General features: G+C 40.4%; 1 protein-coding gene across 1 annotated transcript in view; it reads left to right on the top strand.

The window, feature by feature from the left end:
• Window positions 1-25,871, top strand: part of HARS1 (histidyl-tRNA synthetase 1) — a 63,901-nt gene that overhangs the window by 26,004 nt on the left and 12,026 nt on the right. The window contains exons 6-11 of the mRNA XM_070746885.1: window positions 1,112-1,219; window positions 4,822-4,920; window positions 10,699-10,792; window positions 15,204-15,331; window positions 15,415-15,657; window positions 16,742-16,858. Coding sequence (XP_070602986.1) covers window positions 1,112-1,219; window positions 4,822-4,920; window positions 10,699-10,792; window positions 15,204-15,331; window positions 15,415-15,657; window positions 16,742-16,858 — 789 coding nt within the window. The remainder of the gene's footprint in view (window positions 1-1,111; window positions 1,220-4,821; window positions 4,921-10,698; window positions 10,793-15,203; window positions 15,332-15,414; window positions 15,658-16,741; window positions 16,859-25,871) is intronic.

Consider the following 25,871-nt stretch of genomic DNA (forward strand, 5'->3'; position numbering starts at 1 on the left):
ATGTCTTGTGGGGGAGGTGGTTAGGTTTGCCCACAGAGCTATGGATTTCCAATACTTGCTACAAGAGTGTTTATTGTTCACCCATTGAAATTAGAAAAGGCCTCCATAGGTGCCAGTATAATTTTCTCAGAATAAGTTATAGTAACACAGTACAGTATATATCGATTCTTTATATAATAACCATATACGGGTAGTCCTTGATTTACAACCAATATTTAGCGACCATTCAAAGTTACAACAGGAATGAAAAAAGTTATTTATGACTGCTCCTAACAATTACATTTGTCACAGCATTTCCACGTTCGCGTGAATATAATTCAGGTGCTTGGCAACTGGCATGTATTTCTAAAGTTTGCAGCACCTTGATGTGATCATCATTTGCCAACTTCAAGGCAGATTTCCAACAAGCAAAATCAATGGGGGAAACTGGGTTCTATTAACAATATGATTTACTTAACAGCAGTAATTCACATAACAATGGCAAAAAGGTAGTGAAATCTAGTACAACTCATATAACAATTTCGTTCCTTTGCAACATAAATTCTGGTCCCAATTATGATTCTATATTGAGGACTACCTGTACATCTTATTCTAAAGTTTATTGCACTATTGCAGTAAAATTGGGGAGTAGCCATTTTCTGAAATCTTCTAGACTGCCAAGGAGGGTGGGAAGCCATTGCTTCCTTGCTTTTCCTTCCCACATTAATGCTGTGTCCATTTAGCAATTGCCAGAGAATGTTTACCCATTTGCACCCCTTTATGGTCATTTTTCAGAATCTTCCATATAGTAATGTATGGGGGCAATTAAAGAGAGGCAGATGCCTCAAGAAACCCAGCTGCTCTGGATTTATTTATTTCTATGACAAATGAAAGGAGACACTTAGCCCTCTAGTAATAATTTGCAGTATTGGGAGATGTAGAAGGTTTAGCCTCAAACAAAGCCTAGTTGCCTCAATGTGTGATGTATGTCAGATCCTAGATGTTTCTACTTTTCTGATATCAAGACTTGGAAAAGTAGCTCCTATATATCAAGCAATGCAGCACCAATGATTAAATCACTGCTGGACAGTTTATACTTCAGGGATTTCCTAATCTGCAATTTGTAACCCAGGATTTTGACATTGCTGGCCATTATGACATCATGATTCCTGATGCTGAATGTCTGAAAATTGTGCATGAGATTCTATGTGCCCTACAAATAGGAGACTTTCTAATTAAGGTAAGTAAATGCATGACCTGGGTCAGAATCCACTTTTTTGTGTGGTTATATTGGTTTTAACATTAGAACAATTACAATCAATTGATACTTGTATTTTCTCTTTGATTTCTGGCAACAAATGGTATACTTTAAATCATTGAGAGATATTTTTAAATCTCTGTGTCAGGCCAGCCTTTGAATTCACATATTAACCTTTTTTTGGTTCGCTTGACACTCTGTTCATTTGGCAGCAGAATTGTCCACATTTTGTAATAAACCTATTGCTGCTTACTTACAAATACTGATATCCCAACCATTCATTTTGATGTTGCAAAAAGTTAAAGAAATTCTAGAAGGATCTTAATTCAAGCACAGCTTCAGTTATAGAAGCTGACGGACTGGCTGATTTGGAACCAAATCCATGTCTCGGTCCAGCTTACTGTTTATAGTTGTTGTAGGCAAAAATAGGAATATTGCAAATATTCTTCTGAAGACTAAACAACCTTATTAAAATGCCAAGTTTTTGAGATGTAAAAAAACCAGCCCAAGATAAATCACTTCAGAGATTTTTCCACATTTAATATACCATATAAGCTATAAATCAAATTTTAGGGGGGAAGTAAAAATAAAAATAAAAAACTTAGCAATAACATGGTTGCATGAGTGTGCAAACCACCTTAAGTAGCTGCCTCTGGAGATTCTCAGTTATCCATGTCATGGTTGTCCCAAAGGTGCTTTTTTTTTCAAGAGGCAACTGGACTTTCTGGTTTTTCTTTGAAGATGTTTCACTTCTCATCCAAGAAGCTTCTTCAGCTCAGAATAATGGATTAAAGAATGGGAGCGCAAAGCTAAGCAAGAACTGAACAGTCAAGGGATTGATATAACATAGTGACCCCAAATGCAGATGTAATCTTGATATGAGAAAGATGCTAAAATGTATCATTTTTATAAAGAGTGAACAGAACTAGACCAGATATTAACAGGGACTGATGAAAAACTAATTTAAAAAATATAGTTATTGAGTGTTAAAATGGCAGGCGAGCGAGTAAAAAAGACTATAATTATATGGGCCAAAAATTTTGGTTATACAATGTTCTGCCTGGTGTGATAGCTGAGCAGTAATTAAGATCAAAGTAAAACACAGAGACTGGAGTTTTAGAAACACAAAAATATGCTCCATTAACAAGTTAGCTGAGAACCACAATTACGGCAAGGATTGGATCATTAATGACCCCCTCCTCATCCGACCCAGACAAGGCCCTAACTGGGGGTTCCATAGGCATTGCAGGGCCCTCCATCTCTATCTCTCCAGAACTTTCAGCTTCCATCTCTCCTTCCTCCTGTCTGAATCCTCTGATAGCCACACAGGTCTCCGATGCTCAGACAGACCTGGCTGATCTGGCTTAAAGTCTGTTATCAGAGGAGCTGGCTGTGATCAAACCACCACACACAGTAGAATTAAGATACCGTATTTTTCAAAGTATAAGATGCTCCAGAGTATAAGACACACATTAATTTTTGGGAAGGAAAACAAGAAAAAAAATTCTGCCTCTGCCTATCAGCATCCATCAGTATTCATCCGCCTAGCGTCCTTGCAGCAAACAGCCTGGTGAGCTTCAGTATGTTATCAGAGCCTGATTCAGCATGAACAGCTGATTGGTGGCTGCTGGAATACCACCAACCAGCTGTTCCAGTCTGTGGGTATCGCCACAGCCCATTGCTGCCTCTGCATGTCATGATTTTGCCTCCGCACATTCCATTTTAGATCCATTCCAAGCTGCGGGATTGCCACAGCATATTGCTGTTGATCACCGCCTCCATACATCACGTGTTTGGTCTCTGCGCATCATGTTTTCTGCCTCCGCATGCTGTATTTTTGGCCTCCACACATCGTGTTTTAAGCCAATTCCAGGTAATGGAGAGTGGCAGTGGTGTTCCCCACTGCCTGGAACCGGCCAAATAACATTATGCGCTGAGGCCCAAAACATGACATGTAGAGGCCAAAAATGCATCATGCGAAGGTGGCGATCAGCAGCGATGTGCTGTGGCGATCCCTGCAACCTAAAATGGGTCTAAAATGGGGCATGCAGATGCTGAAAACTGCCAAAGGGTGGGGGCCGGCGGACGGGATGGGTTTCAGCAACATTAGCTGTATAATTCGCAAAGACATTTCCAGCCACTTTTAGGGGGGGAGAAAAGTACATCTTATACTCCGAAAAATACGGTAAATGGCAGTAAACTGGAATAAGAATTTTAAAATAATGTCAACTGCACACAAAGAAAATCTTTATAAAATGGCATTTTTTTACCCACAATATTGGCAAAAATGTTTAAGGACATGTTGACTAAATGTTGGAAATGTAATCAGACACCATGTTCATACTATCGCATGTGGTGGACATGGTCAAAGGCAAAAACTTTTTTGGCAAAAATACACATACAGTTGGGGAAAATGACAAAGCAACATATAAAACCAGAAATATTTTTGTTAGGCGTATTACCAGAAAAATATAATAAAGGAAATACATACCGGTACTTAATTTTACATCTACAAACTGCAGCTAGAATGATATTTGCACAGCAATGGAAAAGTGAAGAGATCCCTACAGAGGAAAACGTAATTTTAAAAATACTAGAATGTGCAGAAATTGATAGATTAACATTTAAAATTAAGAAAAAGGAAGAAACTAAATGTACTTTTTAACATGGGGCTTATTTTATCAATGGCTAAACAACAAAAACAGGTTAGAAATAGGGAAATATAAGAGAAGGATTAATTTTATAATGAAGTTTATTAAAATGGATAAGCAAATACTGTTATAAGATCAATATTAATGTGATTATTATTGTAAATGTGATTCTCAAAATTGTTTGTATGCAGATAATACACTATTTAGAAATGGAATTGTATATATTTAATAAAACTTTTTAAAACATGGGGGGAAAGTATCTTTGGGACATCTTAAGTAAGGATGTGACTTTGTTCAGAATTAACCAACCACATTCAAACTGATCTTAAACAGTAGCCAGTACACACCTTCCATCAATTAACATGACTCTGATCAAGCCCATATAATTTGGTTGTTCTGAGAGGATTTTTCTGATGTTTACTCAGTAGCCACTTACAGCAAATCCCATTGTTTGCAAAGAGCTTATGAAGCATCAAGGGGATCTCATTGTTGAAAAGTGTTCTAGCCACTGTGCCAACAATTTTATTGTTATTTTTCCCACTAAAAGATTTCAATACATTTTTCAATTGAACTGTACATCGTATATGTTATATTAAAGTAGGAAAAAATTCTGAAGTGATTTAACTTGGGTTGTTTTTTTCACATCTCAAAAATCTTGCACTTTTAACAGAAGTATGTACAGGTTTTTTTATCCACTGTAACCAAAAAGCATACAAATAAATAATATTAGATTTGCCAAAAAGCTCGACCTTTTCCAAGACTAGAAATAAAAATAGATTAAACATTTAGTAATCCCTAGGGCCCAGTGAGGAGGACTGGAATAACTGTAAATCAATACTCTAAGGTCCAAACTGCAAATAGTCCAAGAATATTACCAAGAGAATCAAAATCTTTTTGGAATTTTTGCTTGAAAACATCTCAGTTTCCTTCTAGATCAATGACCGACGTATCCTTGATGGGATGTTTGCAGTCTGTGGAGTTCCAGATATCAAATTCCGTACCATTTGCTCCACTGTAGACAAGTTAGACAAGGTAAGAACTTTATTATTAAGACAACAAGATTATTAAGACAACAAGATAGAAAACCCAGGAAATAAATAAATAAATAAATAAATATATATATATATATATATATATATATATATATATATATATATATATATATATATATATATTTAAAATTCAAGCTAAAAACATTTAACACATACAGAATATAGTTGTCGGCTATAAAATATATTAACTGCCTTGTAGTGGTCCTGGGTTGGGCCTAGAGGCAAAAAAGGAGCTGTGACGTTCCTTAAAATATACCAGGGTGATCTGACATAAAAAAACATATATATATATATATATATATATATATGAGAAAGAAGATAAAATTTAAATTCTGTATTCAAGAATATAGATCAGGATGCCAAGATGGACAACTGTTGGGGGATCAGGGGCCACAACTTAGATTTCTGACCTTCCAAATTGCTTCAGAAAACCAAAATTCAGCTACCAAATTTCAGTGATATTTTCTTGGAGTGCTAATGATAAGCTGTTGGTAGCCTACCCTTGTTTTATAGACAAAGAAAACTCATAAACAATCCATTCTAAATCTAGAAGCTTTGCAATGAGAAAGGACCCCATCAGGCATAAATAGTTGTGGTTTTGATTTCAATGAGATACCTTTTGACAAAGGAATTGATGAAACCCAATAAGACAGTTTACAGGGTTCTGATTTATCTCCCAGTAGAAATAAGAATTCAGAGAACCAGCCTGAAAATTGTGTATTGTGTATTTATTATTTAAGGAGGAAAAATTCAACTCTAGATTTAGAATGAGAAGGAATAAAGGAAGAAATATTGATTTCTTTCACTGTAACTGAGCTGTAGATCCAAATCCCTAGCTTGGTTCCCTTAACCAACAGAGAAATTCCACCTCCTGACCAACAATTTTGAACTTAAAGAATAAATCTAAGGGGGAGCAAAGGGAAATTTTGAGAAATATGTGATTACGTTTGATATCAAAATTATCAGTGCTCCTTTCCAGAGTGCCCAGTCCCAATTTCATAACTATAAATACGAATGCACTAGATTTATAAATCACAGCTAATAATGAATTAGTGAATATTGTAGTGATAGTAGAAATTATCATATGATGAGTCTTTGGTAGTCTCTGAGCTTAGTTGTTTTTCTTGCAGATGTTCCATTGCTCAAATTAGGTAACATCTTATATTCAGAGAGCATCAAGGATTCCTCATTTCAACCCTGATTTACAAATGTTCTCCTTTATAGGCTATCAGATATTACTAAAATAGTGCCTGTGAGGTCTGTGCAAGTAGTCCTCAACTTACAACAGTTCATTTAGTGATCATTCAAAGTTACAACAGCACTGAAAAAAGTGACTCACGACCGTTTTTCACATTTTGACCATTGCAGCATCCTCATGGTCACATGATCAAAATTCAGATGCTTAGCAGCGGACTCATATTTATGATGGTTGCAGTATCATGTGATCTCTTTTGCAACCTTCTGACCACCAAAGTCAATGGAGAAGCCAGATTCCCTTAACAATCGGGTTACTAACTTAACTACAATGATTCACTTAACAACTGTGGTGAAAAATGTTGTAAAATGGGCAGAACTCGCTTAACAAGTGTCTCCCTTAGCAACATAAATGTTGGGCTCAATTGTGGTCATAAGTCAAGGACCACCTGGATGTATTCATCATTAAATTATACACTTTTATTTCTCTGAAAATAGGCTAGTTAGAGGAAGGGGATTGTCTGTGGTGCTAGAGTACATGTGTCGTAAGACCCATAGGTATCACATTGCAAACCTCGGCTCCTATGGTGATTTTTCAAATGTTTTTGGTGATTCATCCATAGTGCCATGAGTCTGAATCGGAGATGGAAAGTGAATAGCTGAAAGAGAGCGGGCGAATGGCTCCGTTGGTTGTGGAGGAAATTAGGGAAGGCCAAATTCAGGCTGGGAAGAGCAGGGTGGAGGTAGAACAAGAGAGAGAAGGGGTTCAGATTAAGACCAAGGCCCATCCCCTCCTCATCCTAGGGCACGCAAGGAAGAATGCAGAAGAGAGCAATTTGGGTTGCGTGGCTTACGAGGAAGGAAAAGGTCCCAATCCCCTCCACAAGGCATACTGGTGATGGAGTTTAAAGAAGAGGCAGTTGGGAGTAGCATTTGTTGGGAACAAACTCTGAATTCATCTGGTGTTGAGAGTGGCCTGCATTCCTGGCACTCCTCCAGACTCTGAATTATTGCCCTGCTACCATTTGCTTATCTTGTCTTGCTGGAATTATTCATCCCATCTGGGACTCATTATCTTGCCCTGCGGGAGTGGTTGATTGCAGTCATTCTGTTTACAGCGTTTGGACTGGAATATTTGCAGGTTTGTGAGAGAGCTTTTCTCCAGGCCGGAGAGTCGTCGGGGGCAAAGTTGGTGCCAATATAGGGAATCATACCGGTTCTCTGGCTGTGTTGCCTTCGTGCCATGCCCCAAGTGATCACACATAGTGTTCCAGATTTTCCCGTGGCTGTGCTAGAAGATTACAGATGCTCCATCCATTCTGTAAAGCCAGGAAACCCCTAGAAACATTTTTCTCAGAAGTGGAATAAACAATTATTTGCTTTTGAGAATGGTGAAAAAATTAAGAGCTCATATATGAACAAATTGAATTTTTAAAGTACGGTCATGTCAGATTTTTGGAGGTTTTAAGTCCTTGCTAAAGTATTGTAAAGAATTTTGCAACCTGTGGCTGAGATGGTTTCCCATTTTTTCTTCAAACTGAGAATCTCTTTTTTCTTAGGATCACAAGATATTTAAATTTATTTATTTGATCAATTTATATAGCCACTCATCTCAACAGTGACACTCAACGATTACTGTAAAAAATACATATAGAAACAGAAATAGCGTTTAGACTTATAGTTCACTTCATAGTGCTTTACAGTATTCTCTGAGCGGTTTACAGAGTCAGCATATTGTCCCCAACAATCTGGGTCCTCATTTTACAGACCATGGAAGGATGGGAGGCTGAGTCAACCTTGAGCTGGTCTGAATTGAACTCCAGATTGCAGGCAGAGTTAGCCTACAATAGTGCATTCTAACCACTTGTGTCACCATGGCTACTACCAAGATTAAAATACACAGCAGCTGAAAAAAGCAATAATCATTCACATAGTTAAAAGATGCGCTTACACTGCACCACCCCAACCATTCATTCACCCTCATACAGCCTCCCCTACCTACCTCAAATTCTGCCATGCTTGTTCCTCCCTTGCCACTTGTGTACCCTTATGAGCCGGGGTGGTGCAGCAGGTAGACTGCTGTACTGCAGGCCACTGAAGCTGACTTGTAGATCTGAAGGTCAGCGGTTCAAATCTCATCACCGGCTCAAGGTTGACTCAGCCTTCCATCCTTCCGAGGTGGGTCAAATGAGGACCCGGATTGTGGGGGCAATATGCTGGCTCTGTTAAAAAGTGCTATTGCTAACATGTTGTAAGCCGCCCTGAGTCTAAGGAGAAGGGCGGCATAAAAATCGAATAAATAAATAAAATAAATAAATACTTATCCAGAGCCTTATTGCATTTGTATCATATGTTTTCAGCTACTTGTGCAACATCACACACTTTCTCCCACCTGACTGCAGCTGCCCCAACCCCTTACTCCATAGCTCACCAGCCATTCACAACTCAAAGCACTCATGCCATATCATTCCAGCCATCTGCAGACTCACACCTATTGGCAGCAGTCACCTCCAGTCCATTCCACATGCACCTCCACTACCATCCACATACCCTCCCCAAGCCTTGCTGTACTGAAAACATGCCTATCCACCCACACCCTTATCTCTTCTCCCACTCAGCAGCCACTTACCTACTTGCCAGCCTGCTTGCTTGCAATCCACCTGGGACTTGCAACTTCCTGCCGGGCTTTCCCACTGTTGTTGGAAGATGATGGGATTTGTGAGGATGTGCTTATTTACCAACTCAACCCTCAGTTAATAGCAATAGGGATTGTAGAGATTGATATTAAGAAACAGTGTGATTATGTGAATGCTTTATAACCGCATTGCTTAGTAATGGAAGTATTGCAATCCTATGGTATCATTTCTTTATTTTCTACTGGCAATATTAGTTCTGCCAAATGAGATTTTTATCTTCTCCCCCAGCTGTGTGTGTGTCTCTGTGTTTAGAAAGAAACCTTTCTACAAAGAGAAGCCAATTTTCTTGGGAGATATAAATCTATAAAACTCTGCTATAGCTCAGTCTGGGTTTATGGCAATGGTAGATTTTTCAAGATAGCCTATAGTCAGATTTGAAGAATTATTAGGAGAGCTGAATTCAAATAAGAGGTTATTGATTTTATAATTGCTACTGTGTCTTACCTCCTAGAAATTCAGACAGCCTATTCATTTTCTTTGTAATTAGCTTTGCTTACTTGACAGGTAAAAATTAGAGGTTGCCTGAATAGATGAACAAGCTAAAATTGTAGAGGCCAAAATTGTAACTCTATTTAATAACAACAAGATCCTAATAAATTAAAGAGAACCTTGAGGCCCCTGAATAGCCATCCCTTTTGTAAAATCCAACAAACTCATTAAGAACTGGTATATAAATTATGCTTCCATGTAACTTAATAATTAATGTACAAAAAAACCCCCAAGACTACTAACTATCTTTCATTGATCTGGCTACTTCTGTTTAACTGAAAATAAGACTGGGTCTTATATTTTTGGGGACCACTAAAAAAGGCATCAGGTCTTATTTTGGGGAAGGTCTTATTATCCCCCCACCCTTTTATTCCTGTATGGGGTGGGAGGGCGATTTCAAGCTGCCCCTCACAGTCTCCTTGCCTAATGTGAAACAGCTGATCTGCAACCACTTTAGGAGCTGCCTTGCTTCTTGGAGCTGGCGACAGGATTGCCCCTGCAGGTCAGTTGTTTCACATTAGGCAGGGAGACTCCGGAATAAACCATAGATTTATGCATGTTAGAGAGGCCTTCGGGAAAGGCCTCTTTAGCTGATGACAGATCTCAGGATCAACGTGGAGCCTTGCTGACTGCAGAACAGATGGGCCAAGGTGTGTGCAAGGCCTGGCTGCAACTATCCAGAGGTAAGTAATAGAGCAGCTCCACACACACACATCCCCACCCTAGCTTAATTTTTACCCCTGCACCCTGGAATGGGCGGGATCTTAATTAGGGCTTATTTTGGAAGTAAGGCTTCTATTGGGCGCATGTGTAAAAATCAAGCTAGGACTTATTTCCTGAGTAGGTCGTATTTTTGGGAAAACATGGTAGTTGGCTATCACCATTTTTGATGGCAATAAATTCTGTAGTATGATTTCATGTACTTCTATTAGATTTTGCTGTTATCAACCTTTTTTTAAAAACTAAAATGTCTCATATACTGTACTAATTTCTTATGGGTTAAGATAGGGCAGTCCTTAATTATTTTGGTAGACTTTTTCTGCACATTTCCCAGCATTATTGTATAATTTTGAGATACAGTGACCAGAACTGAATACAATATTACAAATATGATTAAAAGGAAGTTATTACAGTATATTGATCACTTCATTTTTAGTCTTTTTTCCAAAAGATTCTATTCAAATAAATACTTTTCTCTTCCCAATTGTTGCATGTTTTTAATAGAATATTCTGAAAATTATTAGTCTTCTAGACTCAATATTTAGAATCAGAGTAGAAAAAACAGGAAGAAACAACATGATTCTAGATTACCACAGGATAATAGAAGCGAAACATCCTTCCATGAAGCAGAGTATATATAGTTTTAATTTTGTCTGCAGATGGCTTGGGAAGATGTAAAAAATGAAATGGTTGGAGAAAAGGGATTGGCACCAGAAATTGCAGATCATATTGGTGGATATGTAAGGCTCCATGGTGAGTATCAAAACAAGTCAGATATGTTCTCTAAGTCTTGCGAGCCTAAAACTTATATCATTCTCTTCTATCCCATTACTGGTTAAGGTGATACATAAGAGTTTACAAGAAAATAAAAAGGCACATAATGGGAAATATACTGGCTGTTTTCTTAACACACATGGCTGTCAACACCAAAGCTTTCTTTTCGATGTGTATTTCCCATTGTATGCTCTTCACTCTTGTATTCCCTTCCTCTCCGAACTCTCTGCTCTATGTGGATGGAAAAAAGATGGGTCAAAGCACAGGACAATGCATGCTGAGTGCAATGGGGATTGAAAGAGAGATGCTGCAAAGTTCAGAAATACATGCATAGATCACAATGTTATTTTTTAAATATCCTTGTAACTTTGAACACGTGCTGCACAAGACATTGAAGCAGTCAATCAGATCTATATAAATATAGGTAGTCCTTGTTTAAGATCATTTTACAGCAACATTTTGTTTTATTTTATTTTAGCATTTTTCACATTTTTGAACTGCCCATCTCTCTTAAAGAGGGACTCTTTGCATTTATAATGGCATTGGAATGGTAGTTATGACCAGACTTCATACTTGCTGGCACAGTCTCATAATCTCAATTTGTAATTTTCTCTATCAACTTCCCACAAGCATAGTCTATGGGGAAGCTGACAGGAAGTCAGAAGCCAGGATTACATGATGTCTTTGTTTAGCGACCTGCAGAATTTTTGTTTAAATATGACCACTGAGACTACTATCACCAAGCAGCATGGTCACATAGTTTTCAATTTATATTTGCATCACTTTACGAGGGCATTTCCTGTCTCAGTGTGGTTAAGCAAGGGCTACCTGTACAGTATGCCTGGTTCAATTTGCACAAATTGTACATACAGTAATGCAGTGATGGCGAACCTTTTTTGGTTCGCATGCCAAAAAGGGTGGGAGCATGGAGGGATCTCACATGCGCACATGCCCACACACATAATTTTATGCACACACATACCCATTCACAGCATGCCCGTTTTTCGCTCTTCCCAGCCTTAAGACCCTTTCTAGGAGCCTGGGGAAGGCGAAACGGCCTTCCCCACTTCCCCAGAGGCTGGAAACATTCCATTTGCCAACTTTCAGTTGGACCGGAAGGCCTGTTTTTTTGCTCTCCCCAGGCATCAGAGCCTTTTGCCTGGGGAAGGCAAAAAAGGCCTCCCTCCCCCACCCGGAGGCCCTCTAGTCTAGAGGCCAGAAATGGCTTGTTTTGAGTTGTAAAAAACTAGGCCTGTTTCCCGACTCCCATTGGGCCCAGAAAGCCGGAAAATCAGCTGGCCAGCAGCCAGACCTCAGCTTACGTGTCCACCGATATGGCTCTGCGTTCCACTTGTGACATACCGCCATAGGTTTGCCATCATGGCAATAAAGTGGGAAAAAATATAGGCTGTTTGAGTTACTATATATGGTTTTATGTATCAATACTTGTGTGTCAAATTATCCTTGGCCAATAAAGATTTATTATTGAATTGAATTGAATTGAATTATACTTTTCTGTCACGACTTAGTAAAAATCATTTGTTCCTTAGCAGTTCTTAAAGTTAGGTAAATACAACCTCATATGAACAACACATGATATATTACATCGTTTTCATCATTTAAGAAAGAAAACCATAATGGACAAGCCATGGATGATTCAATAGCATTTAGAACCCACCTTAAGCAATAATAACCTAATACATTTTCTGTATTACTTTTCTGTATTACTCTCACATTATTATGGAGGAATTTTGACTCACTCTTCTTCATAACATTGCTTCAGTTCATTGAGATTTGTGAGCATTTGTTTTATGCACAGCCCTCTTGAGATCCCACCACAGCATTTCAATTGAGATCTTGACTTCGACTGGGCCACTGCAATACTTTAATTCTTTTCTTTTTTAAGCCATTCTGTGTAGATTGGCTGATGTGCTTGAGATCATTGTTGGGTTGCACAACCCACTGTTAGCCAAGCTTTAGCTGTCAGAAAGGTGGCCTCACATTTGACTCTACAATACAATACAGAGATGTTCATGGTTGACTCAATGACTGCAAGGTATCCAGATCCTATGGTTGCAAAAGAGGCCCAAATCATCACTTCTCCACCACTATGCTTAAGGTTCATGAGATTATTGTGTTGATATGCTGTATTTCATTTTTAGCAAATGTGACACTGTGATTATGACAGTCTCATCTGTCCAAAGGGCAGTGTTTCAGAAGTCTTGAGATTTGTTCAGATGCAACTTGGCAAACCTAAGCTTTGCTGCCATGTTCTTTTTAGAGAAAAGAGGCTTTCCTCTGGCAAGCCTTCCAAACAAACAATAATTGTTCAATCTTTTTCTAACTGCACTGTCATGAACTCTTGACATTTAACGTGCTACCTGAGATCTGTAGATTATGAAATGTAATTAAGATGGATGGATGGATGGATGGACGGACGGACGGACGGACGGACGGACAGATAGAGTTAAGGAAAAGTGATCATAGTTACCCCTGAGTTACGAGGGACATGCTTTTAGGAATGTGGGATTGCAGTAGATATCCAGTAAATGATGAGTAATGATCTAGTCACAAACAGATTCATAAAATAATTTACATTTAGATAAATAGCATAGTCCAATTGAACAGACAAGGTTATTCACATTTAATCAGTCAATATCAAGAAGTACTATAATCTTCCTACCAGCCTGTCTTTGTCTTAAATATCAAAGATTACTGCTAACGAACATTTCAATACTTTCAGAGAGTAACAGAGTTTCACACAAAACTCTATCAGACATACAATCAATCATGAATGAATCAGCATTCTGGAGCACATTAGCTTCCAACTACAATCTCTGGCTTTCTCTTATAGCAAACTTAAAACACCATAGCCCAGTGATGGTGAACCTTTTTTCCCTCGGGTGCCAAAAGTACATGTGCGTGCAGTATCATGCATGTGCGAGTGCCTACACTCATAATCCAATGCCTTGGGAGGATGAAAATAAATATAAATGTCTGTAGAATGTTCAAATTATTAGAATTATTTTTAAAATACAGATTTATTATTATTGCAACTGAACAAAATGAAGAAGGTTTTTAAAATAAATGCTTGATCTGAAGAGGCCCAGTGCTATAGTACAGTGGTCTTCAACCTTAGCAACTTCATGCTTGGAGGACTTCAATTCCCAGAATTCCCCAGCCAGCATTGCTGGCTGGGGAATTCTGAGAGTTGAAGTCCTCCAGGCTTAAAGTTGCCAAGGTTGCAGACCTCTGCTATAGTATCTTCTTTTAAATAGCAGAGCCATTTCTCCCCGCTCGCAAGCCATTGCCCAGCTCAGCTACACCACCCGTTTTTTTGTCCACTCCAGGCTCCGGAGGCTTTCCTCAAGCCTCTGCGAAGGTGAAAACGGCTTCCCCCGAGCTCCGGAGGTCCTCTGGAGGGGGCGGGGGAGCGCAGGAGGGTCACACATGCATACCTGGGGAGCAGGGGGAGCATGGGGGTTGTTGAGCAAGCATTGCATTGTGTGTGCTGTCATGCACACACCCACTTTTGGCATACAAAGAGAAGAAGATTAGCCATTACCGGTGTATATCATCTGTGCTGTTTCCTGGGAGGCAAATTGCTGGGAAGCAGAGGCAGATTTTTCCCCCCTTGTTTTTCTCCCTCAAAACTAAGGTGTGTCTTATACTCTGAAAAATATGGTATATAAAATTTCTCTCAGCATTGCACAGTCTGACCTTGGGGTGAATTTCCTGGCACATCCATTGCTGGGAATATTGGCAACTGTTTCGAAAGTTTTCTGCTTGTAAATAAATTTCCTTGCTTTAGAATAATGGACTGTGAATTGTTTGGCAATGGCCTTATAACCCTTCCCAGATTGATGAAAAGCAACAATTGCTGTTCTCTGAGATCATTGCTGATGTCTTTACTGTTTGGCATTGTGTTAGCCCACTCCTCAGTACTGGAGACCAACAAACTCCTAAAACTTTGGCTTCTATAGAGAAAGTCACACTTGCTGAGGATTAATTTGATCAAGGGCACTTGATTAGCAGCATCTGGCTGCTACTTAGACTCTTCATACTTATGGAAACAATAAGTGTGTACTTAGTTTTTCACACATGGCTTCTCCTTTTTGATTTTTTTTGATGTCATCATGTTCATCTGATGTGATTTACCTTCTTTTAAGAATTGCTAAGGACTAGATTATTTTTTTACTATGTCTTGATACATAAAAACTTAGAATTCAGAGGATGTACTTTTTTCTCCTGACTGTATTCCAGTTTTAGAAAAAATGAAATTGCATTGCATGAGAAACAAACAAAAGAGAGTTAAATGGAAGGATAAAGGTTTAGTACTGGTACTGAATCATTCATATAGGCATCAATCCTATATGTCTTATCTCTACAGGTGGGCTCAGTTTAATTGAACAATTGCTCCAAGATCCAAAGCTGTCACAAAATAAACTAGCTCGGGAAGGACTTGAGGAAGTGAAACAGCTATTCAAATATTTGGATATTTTTGGCATTTCAGATCAGGTAATATTCTGTTTTTTGTTCTTCTAATTACATTGAGCTGAGTGTTTCTATTCTGTTTAAGAGAGTTTAAAATTGTTTTACAGATTTCCTTTGATTTAAGTCTGGCTCGTGGTTTGGATTACTACACTGCAGTAATATATGAGGCTATCCTTCTCCAGGAACCAAATGATCATGTAGAGGAGCCTGTGGGTGTTGGCAGTGTTGCTGGAGGTGGCCGTTATGATGGGTTGGTAGGGATGTTCGATCCCAAGGGTCGGAAAGTACCTTGTGTTGGAGTCAGCATTGGCATTGAACGGGTCTTTTCCATTATGGAACAAAAAATGGAGGTAAAGTTTGTTTGCTTTTTTTTTTACCTGAAAGCTTCTCTCTAATTAGATTAGATTTTCTAGAAGTGGGTAAATGTTTGAAGTAAAACTGTTTTAACCTCTGGTCAAGTATATATGTTCTGATCAGGGAACAGAAATGAAATGGTCAATGTCAGGATAAAAAGATGTTTCCTTCTCAAAATTTTCTCCGCATCTCCTCTAGTGTTTTTTCTCTCTGTGGGCTTCTGTGTTTTTTGCCATTTATGAATTCTTTTGTCTCACTAAGTCCAAATTCATGTTTTGTGTATTGAGTTTGGACCTAATTTGCAGTCAGATTGTTTATCCCTTGTCATTACTAATTTGCATTCAGTGAAATTGATGTTATATAAATGACTATCTCTCCATGATAGCCATTTCTACAATAGTAGTCATCATACCATGTCAGATTATCAAATGTGTTATATCTGTTCAGATAGATGGATGGATGGATGGATGGATGGATAGACGGACGGACGGACGGACGGATGGACGGACGACCAACCTAAAAGGCTGCCACCAATCCTATGTACCATAATCCTGGCTGGCTCATAACATAATGATTTAAAATATAACAACAGCTTACCTTCAGAAGTTGTGGGTGCTCCATCACTGCTTGTTTTTAAGAAGAGATTGCACAGCCACTTATCTGAAATGATATAGGGTCTCCTGCTTAGTTGGGGGGTTGGACTGGAGGACCTCTGAGATCCTTTCCAGCTCTATTGGCCTGTCTTGGAATTCTGTTATTCTTTCTATTATCACGTGTATACATCCCATCCCAAAGAAAGTCCTAAATGTTATAAGATCTTCTGCCATGGGCAGGGGGTTAGACTAGAAGATCTCCAAGTTCCCTTCCAACCCTGTTTTATGACGTTTGAATATTTTGGAAAGTTTTAATCATTGTATAGTAAGCTTGGGAGACAAGCCAGGTTTGTATGGTTCCATGGGACATCAATATGATGAAAATCAGTATAGTAATTTATTAAACCTGAGTTGCATGTATGAATTGCAATAATATTCTTATTGTATTTCTATAAATCTCTCTCCTCAACTCTTTTTTTCCCATCAGGCTTCTGAAGAGAAAATCCGAACAACAGAGACCCAGGTGCTTGTAGCATCTGCTCAAAAGAAACTTCTTGAAGAAAGACTAAAGCTTGTGTCTGAGCTGTGGGATTCAGGAATTAAGGTGCATCTTAATCATATCTGGGTCAAGCCAATAATTAGAATTCTAGACTATACGGAGTTTGGTCACAAAGAGTCCTATGTCTGCCTGATGCAATATTAGTAATATGGACCTGCAATCTATTCTATTTAAAACATGATAATATAGCCCAATTAACAGTGTGATTATTTTATAATGCAATAGGTATTTAGCTTCTCAGCCAATACTACAGGTATCTTCAGACACCACAGATCATTTAATGAACATTCAGAGTTACAACAGACACTCCAAAATTACATACAACCCTGTTTCAAAGTTACAAGGGCTGCAGTGTCCCTGTGGTTATTCGCCCTTCAACTGACTGCAGGGATGCTGCAGTGCCCCTCTACTCCCCCCCCCCATCCCATCTTGCCAGGACCCTGTAACACTTATACCTCCTCCCCACATGCCTATAACCCATCACGTTCACCTTTTGAAGCTCTCTGGACCTCATGTTGGGAAAGACAGGCAGAGGCATATGTCCCTGAGCTATGCAGAAACAACCCCCAGGCAGCTGCCATTGTGTCACACCTGCTCATAGGAAGGAACGAAGAGGCAGCTGCCAGACAATCTCCTTCATTTTACTCCCTTAACAGGGTCTACACATTACTGCAGAAGCTTCCAAACACTGTAGAAAGCTTCTACAGTGCTGTGTGGACCTCATTAAGGCAACAAAATGAAACAGTTTGTCCCTTGTTCCAGAACTGCTCATGTGGCTGCACAAAGAAGCAATCCATTCCAGTGCTCTGGAAGGCCATCAAAAGGTAAGTGAAGAGGGGGGTGTTTGGCCTGAGGGGAATTAGGCCATTAGTCTTAGGACCCAATGGGAGTGGGAAAAGGGCTGTTGGGACCCATTGCATGGGAAGCAGGGGCGGGTTGCTCTTACCTGCCTATTGGTGTGCTGCGTGAGCATCATGATGATGACTCATATTCATGCGCGCGTTCCCTCATATGTTTTTCCTTATGTGCATACCGCAGGAAGCAGAAGGGGAGAGTTGCAATTTATCACCTTTAAAAACGCATGCGCAGAACCAAAAAATCGCTAAAATCTCACGCACAAGATTTTGCTTCCTGAGTATGCGCAGACGCAAAAACATGCTGGGACACACACACAAGACACCTGAAGCATTGCGCATATCGCACCGGTAGAAATGGGAGGTGCAATCCGCCCCTGGTTTAGATATATCATTGTCTCCATCATTGATAACTAAATTGGGCTTTTCCTATAGTGACTCTTTTTCATTTTTCCCCAAATTTTTAATGGGGCATCTCTTACTATATGCCTCTGAAAATATGAATGGGTTTTATTCTTTCCCTCTCAAAGGAAAACATGCCAGCTAAGTTGGAGATCATGGCTCCTATTGTTAATATTGTTTTATTTTTCAGTTTGATCCAGTCCTTCAGCCATGTCAAGGCTGCTGCTTTATTTATTTATTTATTTATTTATTTTTATTTAAAAATAATTTTTATTAATTTACAAAAAGCTATATACAAAAGGAGGAAGATGCATCTTAGTTAACAACATTATGATAACATATACTCGCGGGTATGATATGATTATTCTATTCAGTTATATATTGTCTAATCAATAAACAAATCAAAATCATCACCTATTATGGTTAAAATAGTATATCACTATAGTTCATTATCCTTTAAGTCTTTTGGTTCTTCCTCCCATCCCCTTCCCCCCACTGAACTATGATAGTTCTAAAAAGGTTTAGATTGTTAGTTTGGGCGGCATATGGTTGCCGCGGTTTTGTTGTTATTCTATTTTTATCAATACATTTCTAAAGTACAGTTGAGAAGAAATCGTATTGGATTGATCAAAGTATTCATAATAATCCGATATAATCATTCAGAATTCTATGTTTTGTATAACCATTTCCATGTTATCCATTCATATTTTAATATTTTAATATTTTAATATATCCACATTTTATAATATTTCCTTGTATTTTTTCCCTTTCTCCATTTGTTTTTTATTTTTAACCCAGTCGTAAATTTTTCCCAATTCTTATAGAATTTCGAATCTTCTTTATTTTTAAGTTTTTGGGTGAGCCTATCCATTTCTGCACAGTCATAAATTTTTTAAATAATTTCTCTTTCATATGGTGTATTTTCTCTTTTCCAATTTTGTGCTATTGTGATTCTTGTAGCTGTAATTATATGTAGTATTAGGTACGTGTCTTCTTTTTTATTTTTCAAGTCCATTATACTCAGGAGGAATATTTCTGGTGTAAATTTTAAGGAGATTGCTGTGATTTGTTGTATCCATATTTGAATTTTTTTCCATAGTTTTTTTATGGGAGGGCATGTCCACCATAGATGAAAGAAGGTTCCGACTTTGCTATTGCATCTCCAACAGTTTGGTTTTATGTTGGGGTAGATCTTGGCCAGTCTCGTTGGTGATAAGTGCCATCTATAAAACATTTTTTGTAGATTTTCTTTATACGGAACTGATTTAGTAATTTTCAGGTTTCTCCACATTTGTTCCCATTGTTCAATATAAATGCTATGACCTATGTTTTTAGCCCAGGTAATCATTTTTTTTTTTTTACTAATTCAGTTTCCATAGTGTACCCCATTATATAATTATACATTTTGGTTATAAATTTTTCCCCATATCCTAATAATATTTTATCAATTATAGTACAGTAATACCTCATGATACGAACTTAATTGGTGAAAGGAGGAGGTTCGTAAGGTGAAAAGTTCGTAACATGAAACAAAGTTTCCCATAGGAATCAATGGAAAAGCGATTAATCCGTGCAAGCCCAAAATTCACCCCTTTTGCCTCATTTCCGCCGGCATTCGGATTTTGTTCGGGTGTGGGTGGAGGGGGGGAGACGGGGGGAGACAGCGCAGGCTGCCCGGAGGGAGCCTCGTGGGTGGATTAACGGAAAAGTCAACAGTTACTGTCCGGCTTGCAATGACTGGAAGGGAAGGGAGGGAAACGCACGGGCGGTTTGTACGTGCGTCTTCTCTGATTTCCTCCCTCCCTCCTTCCCCCTCTCCCTCCTGGCCTCCCTCCTCCTCCTCCTCCTGTATTCCGCCTCCCTCCCAGCCTCCGAGCCACATTCTCCGCGCCGCCGGCCGGCTGTCATCTTCTAAAGAAGCAAGAAGAGGAGGAGGAGCTGGGCGCCTTCCTCCGCCACCACCGGCGCCCAGCTCCTCCTCCTCTTCTTGCTTCTTTAGAAGATGACAGCCGGCCGCGCGGAGACTGGGGATGGTGTGCGTGTGTGAAAAGGGTCAGCGGGAGAACTGGGGGGAGCCGTGGCCACTGCCCCGTGGAAGGGACCCGGCTGGGAAGCTCCCGAAGGTGTGGGCTGGGGTCTTTCCGGGAGAGCAAGCAGCCCAAAGCCAAAAGAAACGCGTGGAGGCTTGTAAACAAAAGGCAGAACTTTCGGCTTCTGGGTGGATGGGAGGAGCTACAGCCCAGCGGCGTTTTACATTGATTCCTCCGGCCGCTTAGCTCCTCCCAGTCACCCAAAAGCTGAAAGTTCTGCTCTTATTTACCAGCGTTTCTTTCAGCTTTGGGAGAAACTAAGCAGCACGGAGATTTTACCAGCCCAGCCACTTAGCTCCTCCCATCCACCCAGAAGCTGAAAGTTCTGCTCTTATTTACCAGCGTTTCTTTCAGCTTTGGGAGAAATTAAGCAGCACGGAGATTTTGCTAGCCCAGCCACTTAACTCCTCCCATCCACCCAGAAGCTGAAAGTTCTGCTCTTATTTACCAGCGTTTCTTTCAGCTTTGGGAGAAATTAAGCAGCACGGAGATTTTGCTAGCCCAGCCACTTAACTCCTCCCATCCACCCAGAAGCTGAAAGTTCTGCCTTAGGTGCCTCTTCCACACACCCTCGCCGCCCTCAGCCTCTGCGCCGCCGCCCGACTTTCAACTTGTAAAGAAATGAGAAGACAAGGAGGAGCTGGGTGCCGATGGCGGCGGAGGAAGGCGAATGCTGCCCGAAGGCTGGGAGGGAGGCGGAATACAGGAGGAGGAATAGGAGGGAGGCAGGGAGGAAATTCCGGAAATGACAGTCACAAGGCAGGGAAATCCCTGCTGCAGTAAGAGAGCACAAGGTAGAGCGCATGCGCAGTAGGAGAGCCCACGCCCCCGGCTCGGGTTCGTAAGGGGAAAATGGTTCTTAAGACAAGGCAAACAAATCATGAACCCCGGGTTCGTATCACGAAATGTTCGTAAGACGAGGGGTTCGTATCATGAGGTACCACTGTATCTTTTTCTTGGATTCCTTCTTTCTTTTTGTCTTTATTCCATTTCGTCAAAATTTGAGCATAGGACCACCAGTCAATATCGATATTTTGATTTCGTAGTGGTTGTCTAGATTTTATACCCCCTTTCTCATCTAGTATGTGATTATAGTTCAACACTTTTTGTGTTTGAAATAAGTTAGGGTGTCTAAGTGCTTCAAGACTGGAGTACCATCTTGGGATTTTGTAGTAGTGTTCTTTTTTAGTTCTTAACCACACGTTTATTAAGGAGTCCCTGATCATGTGACTTCTAAAATATACTGGAGTTTTTTCTTTTTCGCTCCATAGGAAGCTATGCCATCCTTGGAGAATATTATGTCCTTCCAAGGCCAGGAGTCTCTGGTCTTGGAGGGTTATCCATTCTTTTACCCATAAAAGGACCGATGCTTCGTAGTAGACTTGGAAGTTTGGTAGTCCAAATCCGCCTTGTGTTACTCTGTCTTGTAAAGCTTTAAATCTCACCCTTGGTTTTTTCCCCGCCCAGATAAATTTTGAAATAGTTGTGTTTATTTTGGTGAAAAATTTTTGGTTTAATTTTATTGGGATTGTCTGGAATAAATATAAAAATGTAGGTAATATAGACATTTTAATTGTGGCTATCCTCCCTGATAGTGAGATGTGAATTTTATTCCACCTAATTAACTGTTGTTCTATTTTATTTATTTATTTTATTTATTTATTGGATTTGTATGCCGCCCCTCTCCGCAGACTCGGGGCGGCTAACAACAGCAGTAAAACAGTACAACAAAATCCAATACTAAAAAAACAGTTAAAAACCCATTATATAAAAACTAGTCATACATACAAACATACCATGCATAAAATTGTAAAAGCCTAGGGGGGGAAGTATATCTTAGTTTCCCCATACCTGGCGGCAGAGGTGGGTTTTAAGCAGCTTACGAAAGGCAAGGAGGGTGGGGGCAATTCTAATCTCTGGGGGAAGTTGGTGCCAGAGGGTCGGGGCCGCCACAGAGAAGGCTTTTCCTCTGGGTCCTGCCAAGTGACATTGTTTGGTTGACGGGACCCGGAGAAGACCCACTCTGTGGGACCTAACTGGTCGCTGGGATTCGTGCAGCAGAAGGCGGTCCCTGAGGTAATCTGGTCCGGTGCCATGAAGGGCTTTATAGGTAACCAACACTTTGAATTGTGACCGGAAACTGATTGGTAACCAATGCAGACTGCGGAGTGTTGGAGTAACATGGACATATTTGGGAAAGCCCATGATTGCTCTCGCAGCTGCATTCTGCACGATATGAACTTTCCGAACACTTTTCAAAGGTAGCCCCATGTAGAGAGCGTTACAGTAGTCGAGCCTCGAGGTGATGAGGGCATGAGTGACTGTGAGCAGTGACTCCCGGTCCAAATAGGGTCGCAACTGGTGCACCAGGCGAACCTGGGCGAACGCCCCCCTCGCCACTGCTGAAAGGTGTTTCTCTAACGTGAGCTGTGGATCAAGGAGGACGCCCAAGTTGCGAACCCTCTCTGAGGGGGGTCAATGATTCTCCCCCCAAGGTAATGGACGGACAGATGGAATTGTCCTTGGGAGGCAGGACCCACAGCCACTCCGTCTTGTCTGGGTTGAGGTTGAGTTTGTTGACACCCATCCAGGCCCCAACAGCCTCCAGGCACTGGCACATCACTTCCACTGCTTTGTTGACTGGACATGGGGTGGAGATGTATAACTGGGTATCATCGGCATATTGATGATACCTCACCCCATGCCCTTGGATGATCTCACCCAGCAGTTTCATGTAGATATTAAATAGTAGGGGGGAGAGGACCGACCCCTGAGGTACCCCACAAGGGAGAGATCTAGAGGTCGACCACTGACCCCCCACTAACACCGACTGCGACCGACCAGAGAGGTAGGAGGAGAATCACTGAAGAACAGTGCCTCCCACTCCCAACCCCTCCAGCCAGCGCAGAAGGATACCATGGTCGATGGTATCGAAAGCCGCTGAGAGGTCAAGAAGCACCAGGACAGAAGACAAGCCCCTGTCCCGGGCCCGCCAGAGATCATCCATCAACGCGACCAAAGCAGTTTCTGTGCTGTAACCGGGCCTGAATCCAGACTGTTGAGAACCTAGATAATCGGCTTCTTCCAAGGACCGCTGGAGTTGAAGCGCCACCACCTTCTCAACAACCTCCCCCATAAAGGGAAGGTTGGAGACTGGACAGTAGTTATTGAGCACGGCTGGGTCCAGGGAAGGCTTCTTGAGGAGGGGGCGCACAAGTGCCTCCTTATAAGGAGCCTGGAAGGACCCCCTCCCCAAGGAGGCGTTGACAATCTCCTGGACCCAGCTCCGTGTCACCTCTCGACTGGCCGAAACCAACCAAGAGGGACACGGATCCAGTAAAGAGGTGGTGGAACTTACAGCTCCAATGGCCTTGTCCACTTCATCAGGTGTCACCAAGTCAAACTCCCCCCAGACAGATGGACAAAGACGTTTAGCCCTAGTCACCTCGACTGACTTGTTGTCAGTCGACTCTGTTTTACAATTGGAGTCGAGATCTGCTCGGATCCGAGCAATTTTATCAGCGAAAAACGTGTTAAAGTCCTCGGCACTACTCTGTAAGGGCTCCCCAACTCCCCCCTGGTTAAGAAGGGAACGGGTCACTCTAACAGAGCGGCTGGGTGGGATTCTGCTGATGCAATCAAGATGGCATGATACGCGCATCTTGCCGCCTTGAGCGCCACTTTGTAAGTCTTAATATGAGCTCTTACAAGTGTTCGATCGGATTCGGACTTACTCTTCCTCCATCGCTTCTCTAGACGTCTCTTCTGGCGTTTCAACTCCCGGAGCTCCTCGTTGAACCATGGAGCTCTACGGGGTCTAGCGCAACGGCGCAATTCGGTCAAGGGCCTCCGCTGCCGCCTTGTTCCAGGCCTCAGCCAGAGACTCTGCCGAACTGTGGACGAGTGTATCTGGAAGAACCCCAAGTGCCTTCTGAAAACCTTCTGGATCCATCAGGCGCCTGGGGCGGAACAACTTAATTGGTTCCGCCTCCCTGCGGGGGAAGATTGGAGCCAGCTTGATAATAGAGTTCCCAGTCTGGGGGACCGAAACCACCCTTATTTCTGTTATCTTGTAAAAGTTTAAGTTTGATACGTGCTATTCCAAGACTAGATAATTTTCGATACCATTTTATTTAGTTCAGTTTTTCTCTCCCCCCCCCCCCAGTTTTATCAGTATTGTTTGAAAAGGATAAAGTAATTTGGGTTTATTTTAATTGTTGAGATTCTGCCAAGTAGCAATTCAATTCAATTCAATTTATTAGATTTGTATGCCGCCCCTCTCCGAAGACTCGGGTGGCTCACAACAACAATAAGAACAGTATAACAATGGAACAAATCTAATAATAAAATTACATTAAAAAACCCCAACAATTTAAAAACCATACAACACATACATACCAAACATAAAATATAAGAAAGCCTGGGGGAGATGTCTTAATTCCCCCATGCCTGGCGATATATTCATGGGTCTTGAGTAACTTGCGAAAGACATCTGTAGTTTAGTCCAATTTTCCAAATATGTTTGTATTTGTTGCAGCAATTTATTATAGTTATCTTCTTTTATTGTAATACATTTTGCCGCTGACCCATACTCCCAAGTATCTTTCTTGGCTTTTGAGATTCCCAATTTCTCCTCCAGTTCATCATTTTGTCTATTGTTAGGTTTTTGGTTAGTATCTTAGTTTTCTCTTTATTTATTTTAAGCCTGTTACTTTACCAAATTGGTTGATATCTGCCCAGTTTCTAAAAGTTCTTCAATGATAAATGCTAGATTGTTAATATTATTTTTGCCTTCCAGTTAAAATATATTGCTGTGATCATTCCAATGAATTTCTCTCCAAAATTCATTACGGCTAATAGATTTATAAGAAAATCCCAATTTAAGTTATCAAAGGCTTTTTATGAATATCAGTGCTGCTTGTTTTTCTGCCTCATAATACTCTAATACATTCATTATAATTTGTATATTGTTTTTATGTGCCTATTGGGTAGAAATACATTTTGATCCAGGTATATAATTTTGTTTACTATATTTTTAATTCTTTCTGACAATATTGCCATAAATATTTTATAATTGGCATCTTTTGTTTCTTGGTGTTATATTTAGAGATGAGTATTATTAGTGCCTGTCCAGAATTTTGGTATCTTAGCTTGTTCTAATTCTTCTGTCAGCATTCCAATTAACATCTAAGTTTAAATCAGAGTTCAAGGCAAAGACTTCCTCATAGTTCCAATTTATTCTTAGAGACAACTTGGCACGTCTCTGGGGAAACCCAAATCTTATTTCCCAGAATTTCTACTTTCAATTTAAAGTTCATTCTTCTGTCCCACACCTACAGGTTCGTCACATGGACCTTCTGCCACCGGGTCTGTGCACACCCATCTTCTTCTGGCCTGGTGCTGACAAAGGATGACTTTGAAATCTCTAAAAGGAATTTATTTTGTCTACCCCTAACTCGTCATGCAACTGCCCCTCCCAACTTCCCACATCAAGAAACATTCCAAAAGAATATAGCATAATGTGGCAGGCCAAGACTTCCAAGCAATCTGGCTTTGGTCTGACAGCTTCATCCAATTCATCCAATAATAAGTCTTCTAATGATTTTTGAATTTCTTTATAGAATTCTGCTAGAATTCCGGTCCTGGAGTTTTCTTATCTTTTTGTTTTTGAATTGTCGTCCTCAACTCTAACATCATTATTTTCTCATTTAA

This window comes from Erythrolamprus reginae, chromosome 3, assembly GCF_031021105.1.
Source record: "Erythrolamprus reginae isolate rEryReg1 chromosome 3, rEryReg1.hap1, whole genome shotgun sequence".
Classification (NCBI taxonomy): Eukaryota; Metazoa; Chordata; class Lepidosauria; order Squamata; family Dipsadidae; genus Erythrolamprus; species Erythrolamprus reginae.